Raw genomic sequence first — 20,550 nt, forward strand, 5'->3', positions numbered from 1 at the left:
ATGGATAGAGTTGTGCGCAGGAGGATGGATGTGCTGGAAATGAGATGTTTGAGGACAATGTGTGGTGTGAGGTGGTTTGATCGAGTAAGTAACGTAAGGGTAAGAGAGATGTGTGGAAATAAAAAGAGCGTGATTGAGAGAGCAGAAGAGGGTGTTTTGAAATGGTTTGGGCACATGGAGAGAATGAGTGAGGAAAGATTGACCAAGAGGATATATGTGTCGGAGGTGGAGGGAACGAGGAGAAGAGGGAGACCAAATTGGAGGTGGAAAGATGGAGTGAAAAGGATTTTGTGTGATCGGGGCCTGAACATGCAGGAGGGTGAAAGGAGGGCAAGGAATAGAGTGAATTGGAGCGATGTGGTATACAGGGGTTGACGTGCTGTCAGTGGATTGAATCAAGGCATGTGAAGCGTCTGGGGTAAACCATGGAAAGCTGTGTAGGTATGTATATTTGCGTGTGTGGACGTATGTATATACATGTGTATGGGGGGGGGGGCCATTTCTTTCGTCTGTTTCCTTGCGCTACCTCGCAAACGCGGGAGACAGCGACAAAGTATAATAAAATAAATATAAATATATATATATATATATATATATATATATATATATATATATTTATCCCTGGGGATAGGGGATTAAGAATACTTCCCACGTATTCCCTGCGTGTCGTAGAAGGCGACTAAAAGGGGAGGGAGTGGGGGGCTGGAAATCCTCCCCTCTCTTTTTTTTTTTAATTTTCCAAAAGAAGGAACAGAGGGGGCCAGGTGAGGATATTCCAAAAAAGGCCCAGTCCTCTGTTCTTAACGCTACCTCGCTAACGTGGGAAATGGCAAATAGTTTGAAAAAAAAAAATATATATATTTTGTATGTATATATATGTATATGTTGAGATGTATAGGTATGTATATTTGCGTGTGTGGACGTGTATGTATATACATGTGTATGTGGGTGAGTTGGGCCACTCTTTCGTCTGTTTCCTTGCGCTACCTCGCAAACGCGGGAGACAGCGACAAAGCAAATATATATATATATATATATATATATATATATATATATATATATATATATATATATATTTTATTTATTTATTTATTTTGCTTTGTTGCTGTCTCCCGCGTTAGCAAGGCAGCGCAAGGAAACAGATGAAAGAATGGCCCAACCCACCCACATACACATGTTTATACATACACATCCACACACACAAATATACATACCTATACATCTCAACGTATACATATATATACACACACAGACATATACATATTTACACAGGTACATAATTCATACTGTCTGCCTTTATTCATTCCCATTGCCACCTCGCCACACATGGAATAACAACCCCCTCCCCCCCTCATGTGTGCGAGGTAGCGTTAGAAAGACAACAAAGGCCCCATTCGTTCACACTCAGTCTCTAGCTGTCATGTAATAATGCACCGAAACCACAGCTCCCTTTCCACATCCAGGCCCCACACAACTTTCCATGGTTTACCCAGACGCTTCACATGCCCTGATTCAATCCACTGACAGCACGTCAACCCCGGTATACCACAGCGATCCAATTCACTCTATTCCTTGCCCTCCTTTCACCCTCCTGCATGTTCAGGCCCCGATCACACAAAATCTTTTTCACTCCATCTTTCCACCTCCAATTTGGTCTCCCACTTCTCATTCCCTCCACCTCTGACACATATATCCTCTTGGTCAATCTTTCCTCACTCATTTTCTCCATGTGCCCAAACCATTTCAAAACACCCTCTTCTGCTCTCTCAACCACACTCTTTTTATTTCCACACATCTCTCTTACCCTTACATTACTTACTCGATCAAACCACCTCACATCACACATTGTCCTCAAACATCTCATTTCCAGCACATCCACCCTCCTGCGCACAACTCTATCCATAGCCCACGCCTCGCAACCATACAACATTGTTGGAACCACTATTCCTTCAAACATACCCATATATATATATATATATATATATATATATATATATATATATATATATATATATATATATATATATATATATATTCTATTTATCTATTCCAGGGCTACTTCCAGTTGCAGGATAATGTAGACTTCTTTGGAGTGAGAAATTCTTTGACAAAACTGAACTCCCAATGATACAGCCTTGCCAAAAGTGACTTCACTTGCGGTATAACCTCAAGTAGGTGGAGTACAGTAGCATCTATATTACACATATATACAGGGACTTCTTGATTTACACAATAGTAACGTTCTTGGAAGTAGTTGTGTAAATAAAAAACGTAAATCCTCCCCTCTCGTTTTTTTTTATTTTTCCAAAGAAGGAACAGAGAAGGGGGCCAGATGAGGATATTCCCTCAAATGCCCAGTCCTCTGTTCTTAACGCTACCTCGCTAACGCGGGAAATGGCGAATAGTATGAAAGAAAGAAAGAAAGAAATCCAATTATGTAAGTAATGAAGATTAGATGGTTTTGTTATTGATGAGACAGTCCCGAATATTATACAAGTGAAAAAAGAGAAGTATACACATACCAGGAAGTATAAAATACAACGATATACATACTGTACAATGAATTCTATTAAATGAAAACAGAAAATAACAAACTGAATTCCAACACTTACATTTACTGCTGTTCCTGAATTGCTTGCTGGTGCTGATAGAGAGGGAGAAGGTGAGTGGAAAAGATACCAAGGAAGGTGGTCATCTGGGTCAAATGTAGTAATTGTATTGATGGTCGAGTGGTGTTCAACTATTACATTATTAGATGTTGATGGCTCTTCTTCCTTATGAGAGTTCTTTTTCTTCAAATAGAAATCTAGAGTTGTCTGTTTAGCCTTTGTTGTTTTCTCATAGTAGATTTCCTAATATCATCTGATAAGAGCTTGGACATTTTGGGCTACGTTTAAACTCTGTTCTGTGTTCAGTTTATCCCCATCAAATATTGCAAGAGCAATGTCATTGTGGTGAAATGCTTCAGCTAGTCTCTTGTTACAGAGAGTGCACTTACTTGTTTTCCTCTCTTCTGCTACCACCTCCTGGCAGTCCTCCAATTAAAGATCTTCATTCAAGAGTTCTAGCAACTCCTCCATATCACCCTCTTCAACCTCATCAAAGCCAACTTTTCCCCCATTTCTACAACGTGTGCACACGTTCTTGATACTTTGGTGTCAACATCAAAACCTTGGAATCCATGAACAAACTGAGGGCAAATCTTCCACCACACTTCGTTGATACAAACTCTGATGATTTCCTTCCTGGCCTTATTTCTATTGGTTTATTTCAGGTATTCTTTGTTTTGTGAATTTTTTCATTATTTTCCTCCTTACGATATAGTCTTTCAGTACAGCAGCACTTGCCCTCAGGGTAGATTTCTGAAAACTGACATTTGCTAGGTACCAGGAGTATAGGAATTCATTGTTCTGATATATATATATATATATATATATATATATATATATATATATATATATATATATATATATATATATATATATGCACACAGTGCATATGAATTTATGCTTACATACATATGGATACATGTAAAACAAGTGAGGTATTATCTTAACACAACAAGGTTGAACTTTTTTTTTTTATATATGTACAGCTGGTGCACAAGTGGTGGCTGGAACCCCCTACCCCAGCTGGTGCAGGTGGTGGTCAGGGCTCCCACTCCAGCTGGTTTACAGGTCACTGCCATCTGCCCTGCCTCTGTTGATGTACAGGTGGTGCCCTATGCCTCACCTAAGGTAACATGCAGGTGAAGACTGGGGGCCCCCACCTTTGCTAGTGTCTACGTTGCCACCCTTGGCCCTGCCCCAACTGGTGTACAGGAGGTGGTCAGGGCTCTTGTCCCCAGCTGGTGTATAGGTTGTGGCCTTCTGCCACATCTCAACTGGTGTGCAGGTGATGGTTCTCTGTTCTACCTCTGCAAATGTGTAGGTGGATTGAAGCCTCCATCCCAGCTGCCTCAACACAGCTGGTGTACTGTTGATGGCTTCCACCCCATCTAGTTTGTGGGTGGAAGTTGCCATGTGCACATCTTATCCTACTCATTGTGCAGCAATCACTATATACAGATATGGTGATATTTCTTGTTAATACTTTCCCAGATGGTGCATACAACCTGAACATGTGCACATCTACCTGTGGTGCATGTAGTCCTAAGGTGGTATCACCATTCCACTGTCTGTCTCATATAATTTTGTACTGTTTCATTGGCATGTGTACTGTGTTACAACATGTACACTGGGCACATCCTTGCAGTTTGACAAGAGAAGTGTGTGGAGGGATGTGAAGAAGTGTATGGAGGGATGGGAGTAAATGTATAAAGAGATGTGTGGAAGTGTATGGAGGGATGTGAGGAAGCATTTCAGTCAGAGAATTATGGTTTCATGGAATAATCTAGCCAGGAGGAAATAAATATGACAATCACTGGGAGATTCAGGGAACTTTATGACAATTAAGCAAGGGTAATATGCAGGTCCCCATGAGTACAAAGCTCCCTCTGCATGTACAATCCTTTGGTTGGTTTGGACTTAAGGCCTATTACCTTCCAGGGTCATTAAGGCTGTCATAATTGAGTTATAACCACCAACCGAAAAATCTCAAATACCTCCATGGACTAAGTCACGTCAAGACCATATGCACTCTCATTGCACATGTGGCTGCTTTGTAAAAGTAGGTAAAAACATTTTACCAAATGTTTTATAAACTCTAGCCTCTACCCCAGCTGTGTCTTATCCTCCCACACAGGACGGATGAGGCAATGGTCTGGAAGGAACAGTGTGGCCAGGAAAGGCACTAGTCTGGAGAACACAATATGGCCAGAGGAGGCACTGGTCTGGAGTGAACAGTGTAGCCAGGCAAGGCACTTGTCTGGAAGGAACATATGGCCAGGTGAGGCATTGGTTTGAAGGGAACAGTGTGGCCAGAGGAGGCACTGGTCTGGAATGAACAGTGTGGCCAAGCAAGGCAATTGTCTGGAGGGAACAGTGCACCCAGGTAAGGCAATAATGGTCTGTGTGGTGTGGTGATGACTTGGCAGGTAAGATGGTGACATGGCAGCTGTTGTGATGCCCTGGTGGGTATTGTGATGATCTGGCTTGTGTTATGATGACCTGGTAGGTGTTGAGATCACCTGGCATATGTGGTGATGGCAGGAAGCACACTATAATAGTAATGATGAACCTGCATACATGATAGGCTGTTGATCTGTCAGGTGTGATGGGTTGGTACTGACTTGTCAGTTGTGGTGGATTGGTGATGACCTGACAGATGTAGTGGATTGGTAATGATCTTGAAGGTGTGTAATGAACTGGTGTAGGATGGTGACATGAAAGGTACAGAGATGGAATTCAGGTGTGGTAGTTTGGTGATAACCTGGTAGATGTGGTGAAATGATGATGATCTGAGAAATGTGGTAGGTTGGTGATAACCTGACAGGTGTGGTGAGTTGATTATGACCTGAGATGTGTGCTGTCTTTGTGATGACATGGCAGGTATGGGGCTGAGTGAAGCAGGACAGTAAGGGACTTTTCTTGGTGTTGAGCAAAAGTTTGGTCTGTGAAATGACTATAGAGCAAGTGTATATGCCCATGGGCTGTACATAGGGGATGCGCACTGCCAAGTAGATCATAATATCCTCAAGGTGATCAGCTGCTCATTTGGTCAACAGGTGATAATGAATATTGAGTTGTTTAGTTTTTTTCCAATTTGTGTGGGATATATCTGTTTATAACACAGACTTTGTTGGTTGCTTTTGAATGCCTTTGACACTGGTAAATGTTGCAAAATGAAGAGTGATGACTTTCAATCACTAAAGGCTGCAGGTGCTGACACACTGTTATATCTTTTGTACTGTAAGGTGTTATATTTAGTATAATTCAATCTTCTTTGTTTCCATGTTGTCTAAGCTTATAGTTTTGAGATTTTAAGATGAAAACTTTTACTATATTTAGTGTAGTAAGTTTTTAACTAGAACCAAAAAGGACCAATGATAGAATGAATAGAATTATATAGACACTGAGCACAGTGTAAATAGTATATCTGGCATTGACAATGACAATAAATGTTTTCAGTAGCCCAGTAACTTACAGCTTAACTTCTTATTAAGCATGCAATGAGAATGTGTTAACTAATTCATTTTGCATGCCATTTTACTACTGATCATGCTAAATATCTGACACCTTAGGGTAGGTAATTTATTTCAGTGTCACTTGTTTAGCTCGACACCAGTCTGACAACATCCAAGTCGGAATTATAATATGGTTTAGTAACGCAATACTATTGACTTTTTACAGTTGGGAGACACAGAATGTTTACTGTAGTTACTGCTCTTGCACTTACTGGTTAATGTTTAAGTTTACTAGTAGTGTGTACAGGCATGCGTGTAGAGAGATTTTTCTGTAAGATATACAATGTTGGGTGAGACGGACCAGTAAGAGGAAATTGTGGGTGCAGCAGGTCAGTGAATGGCAGTGTTGAGTGAGACTGGCCAGTCAGTGGCAGTGTCAGGTTAAGCCGGCCAGTGAGTGACAATATTGGGTAAGGCAGGCCACTGAGGGGCATTAGAGAAGGAACCTGGCTCACAGGATAACAGTGAACCATACATGGCAGCCTACTATGTACACTTGTCTACTAATTATGGTAGGTAAATGACAAATAAGTTGGAGACACTGGTGAAACATTTTTAGAGTTAAAAGAATAGATGCAAATGAATTTCAAAATGAATTTCTTGAGAAAGTAGGTGAAAATAAAGTGAGGATAGGTAAAAGTGTGATGAAAAGTGGTGAAGTACAGACTCAGCTGAGTAACATGTTGCAAGAGCCAGTCATTGCCAGACATCAAGTTTATTGCATGTGTACATTTAGATGACTGTTTACTTACACCCTTTTGTGTAGTGTCTACTGTTGGTATCACTGTGTATGGCATTAATGGTGAGCATAAAGGACTTGCAAGAGCAATGAATGAGGGAAAGAGGTAGTAGGTTCATTGGAAAGATAATTGAAGGTCAGAATAAAGATCATAATAGAGTAAAATATAGATAACTGACTTGAGTATGAGTGACTCACTCCAGATGTGACAAACATTTGGGAAACATGCATAATGTATCCTACTCCATGTTGAAACTGTGGGTAAGTTTCTTCTTGTTATCGTTGCGAACTGTCAGGGGCAGCACGGACGCTCTGCCTGCAGCAAAACTTGGCCAGAGCCTCACATGTATGGACTCCACCAAAGACAGCTCGAACATCCCCTTGTATGTAATATGTCCGTCTGTCACTTCCATGAAAATTTCTTCAAGAAAATATGGAAGACTTTCAAGAAGTTTCGGCTGAGGAAACTGGCCGAGTGGCTATTGCAGTCATCAGTATTTCCTCTGGCGTAGAGAAGTGGGGCCGGGACAAGCCAGCCACTGATGGGCTAGTAGCACATTCTGGCTGATAAGTGTGTGGTACAAGAGGTCTGCACCTCAGGTTACATAACTCAGAGGTCAGCATACTCCGGGCCACGACAGTCCTCAAAATGGTCAAGAAAATGGACATGTTTATCTGGCGGAAAGAGCATTTGACAGGAGGGGCAGACCAGATCCCGCCGAGTCAGGGTGGCCACACCATCACTGCCTTGGCTCCCTGGACCTGTGCTTCCACTCACTACATCACACTTGGCACCCAGTTCATAACTCATGATAGCTGAGGCAATGTTCTTAGAGGCCAAAGACTTGAGGTCATCGCTGGACCTCTGGTTTAGGGATGGTGGTGGAGATGAGGCAGCTGAGTTGGTGGCAGATGACAGAGTAGATGATGGAGGTGAGTTGATGGCAGGGGTGTAGTTGAAGGTTGCGGTAGATGATGACACACTGCTGGGTGACACTGGTCCATTGGTTTGGTCATCATGTGGGGCTTTGCGTGCCTGGTTTAGCTGCTGACCTGACACGGCCCGAGCAGTCCTCCAAGGCAGGCCTGACCCCTGATGGCTGTTGGCCTGTCCACCCATCAACCTGACCCAGGTTGAGTTGACCAGCTTACCCTGGCCACCCTGATGACGACCAGGAGTGTTACCATGTTTAGGGCTCTCCACTGACCACCAGTGCTCCTCCTTAACAGTTGCTGGTGCAGGAGAACTATTAGGGCCAACTGGGGGACTCTTGACTCCAGAAGGTGGCAGTGCATCTTTCTGAGCCTGGCCAGCAGTCAGAGTGTCAGGTGTGGGGCTCTTCACTCCTGCAGAGGATGTGGATGCTCTCCGTGGGGATGTGCATGGTTGGGGGCTGCGAACTCCCCTCTGGTCAGAACCGAGAGCAAAGAATATCGCTCCTGGAATACCTCGTCCCTCAGAGTTGAGTCCAAAGGTTGTGAGGGAGACACCAGGCGATGAGGAGCGGGAGGATGTGGCTGAGGAGTATGTGGATGCTGCAGAAGGTGCTGCTGTGGTGGTGACAGTGATGGAGGCAAAGGCTGTTGTGTTGGAGGTACTGGAACATTGAGAAGTTATACTGTCATTGGATGACTGAGATGCAAGGACATCACTGGATGAATTCTTAGAGACCGTGGAACTGTTCGTGGTGGTACTTTTGGATGAGTCTACTATAGTGCTTTTAGAAGACTGCGATATTTTTTTGATATTGGAGGATGATTGAGAGGGTGCAGTATGGGAGGATGATTGAGACACCACTGTTGACTTAGAGGATGGTTTGTAGGTAGCAGATTTACTCGAAGAAGGTTGACTGGTGCTTTTGTTGACCAAAATCTGATTGTCGGCTGCAGGAGAGATAGCTTCATCATTGACACCAGAAATACTGATGTTAGACGAGGAGGAAGTAGTGGTGGTGATTGTTGCTGGGCTTGAGCAAGACACAGTCGTAGTGGCTGCAGTGAGACTTGAACATGATATTATGGCAGTGTTTGTAGCTCTTATACCAGAAGTGACGGTAGTGACTGTGGTGGCAGTAGAACAAGAAATTGCTGTGAATTCACAGTCTGATGGCTGATTTCTGTTACAGGTGTGTGAGGAGTTTCCACTTTTCCTGTTTCCAGCTGTTGGTTTCTTGCTCTGTGTCTCATTTTTCTGGTTCTGGTCCTTAGTGACCTTACTGTCTTGGTTTGCTCCAGCAGGGGTTTTGATCCTGTCATTCACCTGACTAGTTCTGATAGTGTTATTACTTTGCTTACTCACTGTTGTGGTGATGCTTTTGTCTGTGGTACTCATGTTGGAGGCATGTTTCACATGGCTGCTACTGTTGGTGGTGGTGGAGGTGGCATTTGTGCCACTGGTGGAAACCGGTGAGGAGCAGCTGCGGACATGTGTTGGAGTTGAAGAACTGTTGGAGCTGGAATCTTGCAAGGCTGCCTGAGTGACGTGCTTCATGGCTGAGGGTCGCTTGTGTGCCACAAAAGGTGGTCGGAAATTAATAGGAGTGAGGACGGTGGAGGTGATGGGCATGTAGCCCTTTGGCATGTTGGGCATGGACGGGCTCCTGATGACACTATTGCCAAATGGTGTTGATGGACCACTCGACACAGGCGACACTGGTATAGCACTTGCCAGGATGGACCTTGCCCTGTGTTTAGCTGTCTTTTCATCTTCCAGTAACCCTACACCTTTTCCTGTCACCGTCTGTAGGTCCCCCAGAACTTTGGGTCTTGCCCCCATGGCTTCATATTTTTTCCTGTCATCTGTTGTCCCAGAGTTCTTGGTGTCTGCTGCAGAGGTTCCCCTGTGGCCGAGGTTCTTAGGCTCATTTCCTGTGCTGGTTGAGGCTGCTGCCAACTCTGCTGCCCCTGTCTGGTCCACATCACTCCTCCTGCCACTCGTGTTGAGTGTGGTTGGTCTTGTGGCTGACTGGTGACGCTGGTGTTGGTGAGCAGGGGTGCGGGTGGCCTGCTGCTGTTGGCTCTGCACCACTGGTGTCTGGTGCTCAGGTGTGGCACCGCTGAAGGCGATGTGGTGCAGCATGGAGACCGGGATCCAGCCCTTCAGTGGTGCCTGTAACACATGTAATGTTTGTAATATTTACATTCTATGGTTACTACACAGGTTAACGCACTCCTCACCCACATACTTCTCATAATCACAGCCACCTGCACTGCACCCCTGGATACATGCTACCTAGTCCCATCCATCTTATCAGAATGCAATATTATCATTTTCTGTGGTTGATTATATTTCATTTTCTCTCCAGTGTTGCAGGCTAGTATCCCAGCCTGTACATGATGGTAAACTCCCTTCATATTATTATATCTCCCTTCAGCTTTTTGGGTCAAGACAATCCCACACTGTGCATTCCCTGTGGTGTCCAGGTGACCTTTGTAAGTGATTCATTCTATGATATAGTGGGACTATGAATCCTGTTATTTTACTGGATCAGTTGATGCAGGATCTCTCTCTCTCCCTCTCATTTGAGCTCAGTTCTCTCTAGAGGAAGAAAAGTAAAGGTAAGATTTTATTCCTTTTACCAAAATGAATCTAACAAAGCATTCAGATCACAGTGAGTCAAAAGGAGCCCACCTTAAAAGAGTGTGATGTGATCAAATCATTTAAGATTTTTTTTAAAACAGATTGATGAAATAGACAGTGAACAGTTCTTTGAGAGATTAGGGATAGAGCAATGAGAGGAGACTGGAAGAAACTTATTAAAGAAAAAATAAAGGTAAAAAGTATTTTTTAGCATAAGAGTGCTGGATGAACATAACCCAAGGATGGATGATATGGTTAATGCCAACACCATACATGAATTTTGAAAGTATGATAGTTGAGAATTTTCAAGGGATGTGAGCTCCATGAGTGTAGAACTCCCTCCCCATACAGTACAAAACAGCCCAGCACAGTACAACACATTAGGTGACTATACAGACACTGACCTGAGGTTGATCCTGTGACGGGGCAGCAGATACCGTGGGTCCTGGTGATGGGTCAGGGACCGGGGAAGCCTGGGCACTGTGGCTGCTGGAAGCAGGGCCACCTCCATTGGTCTCGCCCCGTGGAGCCATACACCGCCAACACAACCCTCGCTTGCTCTCACTATCTGTCAGCTGTGCAGACCGAATGTAGAATATTACCAATGAATACATGATTAACAGGTGGTAGTCAAAAGTGATGTCGATGACATAATGCAAGATGATATGGCTAGGTTTGTTTTATGCATCATACTCATTCACCTATGGATGATAGATTTGATTCCACTGATGAGGAATCATCTTTTGTTTCAGATTAGGACCTTGAAGTCTGGTGGCATTTCAGAAACTTTCAAACTTGAGCATCAGAGCATCAAATAATTCAGATGGTGTGTGTGGCAGGGTCGTCCATGACTGTCTGCTGGTGGTGTATGGTGATGGTGGGCCAGGCTTCGCATACCATGGTAACAAGTTGGGTCAGGGAGGTCAAGGGTGTCTGCATATGTCTCGTTGATGACCTCCAGTCAAGACGGCCTTCAGATGCCACTGGTGAGGCAATGGTGGTCCAAGTTGACAATTCGATTGTTGTGGATTCACATGTTAGTAGTTGTTGTGGATTCACATATTAGTAGTAATAAATGAAGTCGAAATTCCACTGAAAATGCTGGAACCATCATCCAGAGGCAACTGGGCATGTCTCGGTTTTGGCAAGGTGGGTCCTCAGATGCATAGTATTAAATCTAAAGTCTCAGCAAGGTAAGTTCCCAGAAGGTCCCCAGAAGCCTAGCTGTTAGATCAACTTCAGAGGGTTGCTTCGACTAGCAAGCTGCTTGATTTGTATGATGATCTCATTACCGTCTGGTTACAGGTGAGACCCACATCCATTATTGGGACCCCAAGTTCAAATTGGTACCCAAACAGTGGAAACAGTAGACTTCTCCAGCCCTCTGTGATTTTGAGCCAGCCAATCCCTTTCCTGTACAGCCCGGACTTATCCTAGCATGACTCATTTCTTTCATATATCCTTGAAATTTTCCTGAACACCTTGGATAGAACGTTTGTATTCCTTCTTAATTCATGAAATTGATATCATCCAGCCTTCTTAATAAATTGTTATCATATGTTCTGTTATGTCATTCTTTGATGGCACCATAAAAGGATATATATATATATATATATGACGAACAAAGTGCATAGGAACGCGCACCTTCCTAGAACATATGAACCTCCAACAGCCAGGATCGAACCCGGGACCCCTGTTGCACAGGGGTCCCGGGTGTGTGTGTGTGTTCTTTTCATCCCCTGCTTTACGAATTCAATGTGTTGAAGAAACTCCTTCACTTTGGATTTGTAATACACGTAATTTTGTGTTTATTGTGGTTGTCATTTAGTGGTGGAGGCAGTGGTACTGGCCCTTCCCGGGTCTCCAGTGTAGGTGCATGTTCCTCAGGTGAGGTCTCTTTTCAAGTTGTGGAACACCTCCGTAAATAAGCTGGGTGAGCCAGCTGGACTCTGGATGTTTACGGGTTAACCATGGCTGCCACAGAGACTGGTACTGAACCACTGGCCACTCAGGAGACGGGCACCGAACCCCTGTCCGACCGGGAGATGCACTGCCCGGGAGACGGAATTACTATAGTGGTTAGACGGTTCTTGGGTCTTGTGGGCAGCCAGGTGGAGCTGGGGCATCATGCAACACACTGCCTGATTCGTCATGTGTACTTTAGGTTGGAGGGGAAGGTGTGGGTGGTGCGGCCGGATCCATCTTGTTCACCATGGCAGCCGCCCAGCCTGGCCTCAGGCATGCCCGGGGATGCATCAAGTGCTCGTAGCCAGATCATTGTTTGATAGTTAGCATGTCTGGCATCTTCACTGAGACGGCTCTGTGTTGGCAGGAGTGATTCATTGTGGCATCTCCTGCAACACAACCAGTTTCAGCACACCTTAGAGCCATGACTCCCCCCACCTCCATTCCACACACACACACACACACACACACACGGCAACAGCAGGTCATACTTGCCCACATTCTGGTATGTTTATGGTCTGTTTCTTTCTTCTTTCTCTTCAAAAGGATCCCAGTGTGCTTGACTTCTTAAACCTTTTCGACTCCGACCCTGTGACTTGTGGAGACGCAGCGTGTGACTGCTCACCGCTGGTCGGGTGTGGAGGGCCTCGCGTAATGATGCAGCTGAGTGGAACACCTGTGCCGTTGTACTTGACCTGATCAGCACGACAGTATGACCCTACGGTGTCAAGCCGTCGTACCCAAGGGGTCATAGTGTTCAAAAGGGGGTAACATTCTGACTTGGGCATTTCTTGATGTGCTGATCACGTTTCAGAATAATACGCGGTACTGGTATTCGCAGCCACGACCCGCAGCCGGTGAAAAGGGTCCAGCCAGCGGCGGCAGCACACATTACCAAACTTTGGTTACCTCAGTCTGCACGGTGTACAGTCTATAGTGAAACCATCAGAAATTCCACAGGCCATCAAACAGAAGTTTGCCTAGATGGTAACGAGTATAATAATGGCGACATATTGCTCTTCTTGGCTCCTCTCTCTCTCTCTCTCTCTCTCTCTCTCTCTCTCTCTCTCTCTCTCTCTCTCGGCTGGGGGGGGGGGTAGATGCGCTGCAGTTACTAAGATACACGTCAACTCCCGTGACAAACATCTGACGGTCAGTATCTCGGGTTTTTGGCACCATCAGGGAGACACGGCTGCCGACCTGGCCATCATCCCCCCCAGTTGTTCCTGTAATTTCTTATCAGTTTCATTAACGTTCCTTCTGCTTCCGAGTGCTGCAACTGGCATTTACTCCATGGGCTCAGAAATTACAGCATGAAAACCTTTCGTAACGAAACATTTGATTTTTTCTCTCTCTCTCTTAAGACTTGACAGGTTAATGTAAACATCAGCTGCGGTAGTGAGGCTGCTTTAAGGTTAGTGGTGGGTGGGGCCAGCATGACTCACGTGTGTGTGTGTGTGGGGAGGGGGTGAGTCTCGGCCATAGACGACTGCATCATTTTTGTAACACACTCATCGTGAATATCATCATCGGTCAAGACCGATCCCACAGCCCCCTATCTAAAAACAGGTCGCACAGACCTTTTTATGGTTTTCCTTGGCCGCTTCACATGCCTTGGTTCAGTCCATTGAGAACACGTCGACCCCTGTATATCACATCGTTCCAATTCACTCTTTCCCGTGCTTGCCTTTCACCCTCCTGCATGTTCTGGCCTCGATCACTGGAGATCTTTTTCATTATCCTTTCGTCTTCCAGTACACACACACACACACACACACACACACACACACTACGAAGGAAATTTTGTTTTATATACCTGGAATTATATGAAATTCCATTCGTTTCCATTTAAACAGCGAGGGTACACGACTCTGTAAACTGAACTATGGCTAGCAGTGACGTAGGCAGTACCAGCGAACCTGAAAATGTTCAGGATGGTTCCATTTGATGTACGAGTTAGGATGGTGATTGTCGTAGTGGTGGTGGTGGTGGTGACTGGCTTGGCTAGGAGGTGCTTGCTGCAGTGGTGGATGTGTCGGGTGGGGCGGTACTCGGCTAGCCTTGGCTGCCGGACCCTGAGTTACAAATAATCCAGCAGACCATGCAGTCTTCACAACAATTCCTCTCTTATAACCCCTGCGTCATGAAGGTGTCGCGGCAACTTTGAACTTATGTTGCCGACTGCTGTTGCCTGCGTTATGTTACCGACTGCTGTTGCCTGCGTTATGTTACCGACTGCTGTTGCCTGCGTTATGTTACCGACTGCTGTTGCCTGCGTTATATTACCGACTGCTGTTGCCTGCGTTATGTTACCGACTGCTGTTGCCTGCGTTATGTTACCGACTGCTGTTGCCTGCGTTATGTTACCGACTGCTGTTGCCTGCGTTATGTTCCCGACTGCTGTTGCCTGCGTTATGTTACCGGCTGCTGTTGCCTGCGTTATGTTACCGGCTGCTGTTGCCTACGTTATGTTACCGACTGCTGTTGCCTGCGTTATGTTACCGACTGCTGTTACCTGCGTTATGTTGCCGACTGCTATTGCCTACATTATGATAAGTCATAGTATAGTCACTGTAGCCGACTACTGTTGCTTACATTATAAATGGGCGGGCGAGCTGAAGATGATATTGAGAAGGCTGAGAGGAAAGCCATGCAAGGGGAGAGTAGAGGCTTCCATGACTCTCTCTCTCTCTCTCTCTCTCTCACACACACACACACACACACACACACACCTGTCTTTGAACTTTAATGTTGACTGAATTGCATAACCGAGAAAATTTAAGCAAAACTATGTATTTTATAGAAACGTCAGTAAGTTATGTTAAATAATACGAAATCACGTAAGATGCAGGTTAAACTTGAGACGTAATTGCCTTAAAACTAAGATATTCTGTTTATTTGAATGCATTACTACTCTCGGTAACGGATGCCATATGGATGCTAATCAGGATCGTAGAACACAAATTTGGACGAGGATTATATATATAGGCATCTTCAAGTCTGCTTCAAATTAGTTGATAACTTTTTTTTGTTTTTCTGTGTACAAAAGTGGTACTTTTTGCATATTCGACAAAAAAAAAAAAAATGGCATCGCTGTACAACATGACATCTGGGAGATGTAGAAATAGATTTCTTATTTTGCCGACAGCTGCTTACAGCACCACCACAAGTGGAGACGACATTATTATCAAGATGATGCACATCTTTCGTGAAGGCATAGGGATGGGAGTGAATTCACTGCTTCCCTGTGTCATGACGGTGCCCTAGTAATGCCAGGGTGTCGCTGCTCGAGTTGAAGGCAGTTGATTATCAAGCGATATTTTTTCTTTCTTCCATCAGGAGAGAAGGTAAGTTACGTCAGCAGCCAGTGGTGGCAAGTGTTGGCCCTGCCCAGCCATTTGTTGCATAGGAAGGACCACATTAATACATTTCATGGGTCGCTGGGCTATATTGAGTCAGTATGCAGGTCCACATTTTACAGGTCGATTTACAGGTCATGGGAGTCAACCTACATGCCACAATATGCAGGTCAGAGATGTAGGTCAACTGAGGTGCACGGTATAAGCCAAGGTACGTCTTGGGTTAAGTTGCAGGTCGCAGGTCAGGAATGAGATCATCGTTAAGATACAGGTCATAAGTCTAATTCGAGGTCATCTTCAATACACAGGTAACATTAAAGTGCAGGTCTTATGTTACAGGTCAGGGACAAGGATATCACAGGTTAGTGTGTGGCTTACAGGTCTCGGAAATCAGCTACGGTGCAGGTCACAGGTCAGCATACAGGTCATAGTTCAAAGGGAGTACCACATTATGCAGAACTCAGGTCAAAGTGCAGGTCATTGTTTAAGGGTAGCATCATATACCAAGGTGTGGGTCACATGTCATGGTGTAGGTCAAAGTTCAAACTAAACATCATGGGCCGGAATAAATATCCAATTCGTTGCAGGTTACAGGTCAAGACGATCGCAACCGGGGACAAGTCACAGGTCAGGGTACAGGTCACAAGTCAAGGTACAGGTCATAGGTCAGTGTGCAGGTCATGAGTTCGCGTGGAGGGTACAGGGAGGTCGGGTCGTGGGCAAGAGGGGTCATATCTCTGCCTGCAGTAGGTGGGGTCGGGTTGTGAGCAAGGTTAAGTAAGGGGGTCATACCTTGGCCTGCAGCAGCTGTAGTTCCTGCAGCAGGAGGGCGGTCCTGGCCTGCGCCTCCGCCAGCGCCGTCTGCGTGGCCTGCTTCTCGCTCCGTTCCGCCTCCCAGTCGTCCCGGTGGGCGCGCACCTGCCGACATACACACACTCACTAGCCACAGTCATCTTCACCTGTGGTAACACTGCTGACACCACACTACGTTGGTTGGTAACACTGCTGACACCACACTACGATGGTTAGCAACACTGCTGACACCACAACACGGAGGTTGGCAACATTTTTAGAACCTCAGCAAGATGGTTTGTAACACTGATCCAGCACACTAAAAAAAGTTGGCAATTCTGCTCTTCGTCTTCTGTCAATTATAATAATTATTGTAATAATGATAGTAATATTTATAATATAGTAACCAGGACTTTATAATGTCATAATACAAACTGATTTTTTTTTAGGGAGATACAAATATGTGAGCAATAAAGCAATGAGCTGGGGAACCATAGTCACTTAAGGTGAACACCACATCACTACATCAAGTTCCATAGACATTGTTCTTCTTTTATTATGTTTATTGGCCTGTGCTTCGCTCATTTCCAAGTTAATTCTAAGGTCCCTAACTGACTATTTTCACTGTCTCGCACAGGAACCAATTTACAAAGAACCATTGAACAAAACTAGATGAACATTAATGAATTATCTATTGCCCCTGTTGCCATGGTGAAATGTGTGTATGTGTGTGTGTGAGAGAGAGAGAGAGAGAGAGGGGGGGGGGGGTTACTGGACTCCGCCTGCTCGAGTTTACTCCGAAGCTGTGTCACTGGGAAGCAAGTTTCGTCGAACTCGCCTAAAAGGAGTCTGCTGCATTTCTTCTCTGCTTCAGAAAATAACGCAGACGGGCTGTAGGAGCCTTTAGGAAGGTCTTGGTGTATATATATATATATATATATATATATATATATATATATATATATATATATATATAAAAAAAAAGGGTCAGTCAACACTCATCGCAATTTTACTTTTCGAATTCACCGTATACACATCAAATAAATATGACAAGGCTGTTTCTTTGATGGTTTATGTTCTAATAACTTGTTTCGTCTGCTTAATTCTGCATCGACCTGGTCGAAAGGCGGTCCTCTTTAGTTTCATTTTTGAGTGCCATTCTTATGAGTCCTGTCCAATTCTTACAAAATCGACCCTGAAATCAGCGTTATGCACTGATAAGCAAGAACCGCTTGTCCCTGGTCATTTACGATCTGTTTAAGTCGAACCGGAAAGCTGTTGAGTGTGCTTCTCTCTGCTTGCGTCACTGACGCTCCGGAAAAAATGACAGTCCTTTGGTCAATTTTCATATAAAGGACGCTCCATGTGCTAAAAGCATTACTGACTCTGTTGCTTCACAATCAGCTATTTATGATTCCTAAATTCTCTATAACCTACTGTACTTCACCAGTTCATACCACTCACGCACGACTTGTCTAAACATCTCAAATTTCGGATCTTCTCTCTCCTTCCATCAATCGCTATCTTTACTACTCCAAACTCTCTTAATTTAAGAAGTCATTCGTTTAGAAGCTATTCGCTTATTGCTTGAGCTTGATACTTCCGCTTTCCACATTTCTTCAAGAAAATATTGATCTCCAACACAATCTCCTTATGGATTCCATACGCTGCCTATGTAAACGATGGCAGATATTAAGATATTAATATTCAGCGACCAGTTGTTCTCATTCAAACTCACATTGAAGATTGACTCGACCTATGTACCTAATAAGAATTTTACCATTGATTACAAATGTGAATTTCTTCTTCCAATCTTAAACCAATGTCCACCATCTTCTGAATGAGTAGTTCTCGAAAATAACATTGTATATAGACGTACAAAAATAGATTACTCACTTTCCGACTTTTACTTCACGTCCATACCAGAATCACATTCATATCCATTAGCCTTTGTCCCTTTGACGACAGTGCTTTAAATGTTCAATTTTATCAGTTTTCTCTTTCAAAATCTTATTGATACAGGTCCCAATTTTATAGCACATTGTTAAACCAAAACCAATTGAAAGACTTCAATCCCCATTGTTTTTGGAAATGTTTGATTTAGCATTACTATCACTTCCACAATTTCATTTCGCACAAACAACAAACATTGCTTGATTAAAAAATCCTCAAAAATTTCATCATGATTCAGCCGAAATTGCGTAAATAATTTGTAGATTTAAATTTCAATTTAAGTATTCCACAGAGCATCTCTATCAACTCTATCATATGCCTTCTCCAGATCCATAAATGCTACATACAAATCCATTTGCTTTTCTAAGTATTTCTCACATACATTCTTCAAAGCAAACACCTGATCCACACATCCTCTACCACTTCTGAAACCGCACTGCTCTTCCCCAATCTGATGCTCTGTACATGCCTTCACCCTCTCAATCAATACCCTCCCATATTAATTTACCAGGAATACTCAACAAACTTATACCTCTGTAATTTGAGCACTCACTCTTATCCCCTTTGCCTTTGTACAATGGCACTATGCACGCATTCCGCCAATCCTCAGGCACCTCACCATGAGTCATACATACATTAAATAACCTTACCAACCAGTCAACAATACAGTCACCCCCTTTTTTAATAAATTCCACTGCAATACCATCCAAACCTGCTGCCTTGCCGGCTTTCATCTTCCGCAAAGCTTTTACTACCTCTTCTCTGTTTACCAAATCATTTTCCCTAACCCTCTCACTTTGCACACCACCTCGACCAAAACACCCTATATCTGCCACTCTGTCATCAGACACATTCAACAAACCTTCAAAATACTCATTCCATCTCCTTCTCACATCACCGCTACTTGTTATCACCTCCCCATTTACGCCCTTCACTGAAGTTCCCATTTGCTCCCTTGTCTTATATATATATATATATAAAAGCAGGCTTTTAAGAAAACCATAATCTATTAGTGTGACTGACAAATGGTTAGGTAGTGCGGGGCAACAACACACTTGCCCTTTTTGCGTCAACTCTCCCATTTATTGTCGACTTTTCAGCGAGATGTCATTTATGTAGGAAAGTATCGCTTAGACGAGACGTATAGTACACTCATGAGTGGCTTGCCTCAAAAGCCATGCTCAATTCAAGATCCATACTTCTTGAAGAGAATAATCATATAAAAAAAATACGGAGTCATGTAAAATGATTGAATTTTATTTTCGAATTCACCGATATTACACATTTAATAAATAGTGCAAGTGGCTGTTTCATTTGATTGGTGTTGATGTTCTTAAATATACTTGTTTTGTTTGTTTACATTCTGAGCCCATACGACCTGGTCGAATAGGCGGTCGTTTTAGTTTCATTTTTGAGTGCCCTTTCTTTAGTGGAGGTGCCTGTCAGAAAAATATCTTACAAAAAATCGACCCTGAAATCAGCGTGATAGACATGATAAAGTGCAGTACCGCGGCTGCTCGCTGGTCAGTTGTAACGATCTTTGTTTAAGTAGACGAACCCGGAATGACAGGCCTGTTGACATGCTGGTTCTCTCTGCTTGCGTCACAGGACGCTCGGAAAAAAAATGACAGTCCTAATTGTTGTAATTGATATTAGAAAAGGACGCAAAAGTGCTAGTGTGGTGACTTGTGAGTGTGTATGGGATTCACAATCAAGCATAATGTATGGACTTCCTAAAGTTCATACAGATAACTGCCTGCTTCACCAGTTCCATCAGCGAGGTACGTTTGATTATGAACTGTCTCAATTTCTGGTGTCTTTTCTCTCTTTCCCATAACTGCTAATCATTTTACTGATAAAGATTCTGTTTCATTAAAGAGGTTCACGAGTTTGAGTATTGGCTAATGCGCAGTGGCAGCTTCGATACTGTCTCGTTTCACTAATGTTCCATTAAAGAAATGATAGATATTTGCATAGACAATCCTCTTTAGGGATTCCAGAGATAATTGATGGCCTTAATTGTAAACAGATGGCGGAT

The 20,550-nt window shown here is 43.8% G+C and overlaps 2 protein-coding genes across 2 annotated transcripts in view; one reads left to right on the forward strand and one right to left on the reverse strand.

Moving 5' to 3' along the window:
* Positions 1-1,188: 1,188 nt before the first annotated feature.
* LOC139755001 (uncharacterized) overlaps positions 1,189-20,550 on the reverse strand; it is a 56,214-nt gene continuing 36,852 nt past the window's right edge. The window contains 3 exon segments of the mRNA XM_071672912.1: positions 1,189-9,972; positions 10,848-11,018; positions 16,560-16,685. Coding sequence (XP_071529013.1) covers positions 7,474-9,972; positions 10,848-11,018; positions 16,560-16,685 — 2,796 coding nt within the window. The 3' untranslated portion in view covers positions 1,189-7,473.
* xmas (RRM_XMAS2 and SAC3_GANP domain-containing protein xmas) overlaps positions 19,903-20,550 on the forward strand; it is a 52,265-nt gene continuing 51,617 nt past the window's right edge. The window contains exon 1 of the mRNA XM_071672880.1: positions 19,903-20,293. Coding sequence (XP_071528981.1) covers positions 20,137-20,293 — 157 coding nt within the window. The 5' untranslated portion in view covers positions 19,903-20,136. The remainder of the gene's footprint in view (positions 20,294-20,550) is intronic.

Source organism: Panulirus ornatus, chromosome 2 (assembly GCF_036320965.1).
Source record: "Panulirus ornatus isolate Po-2019 chromosome 2, ASM3632096v1, whole genome shotgun sequence".
Classification (NCBI taxonomy): domain Eukaryota; kingdom Metazoa; phylum Arthropoda; class Malacostraca; order Decapoda; family Palinuridae; genus Panulirus; species Panulirus ornatus.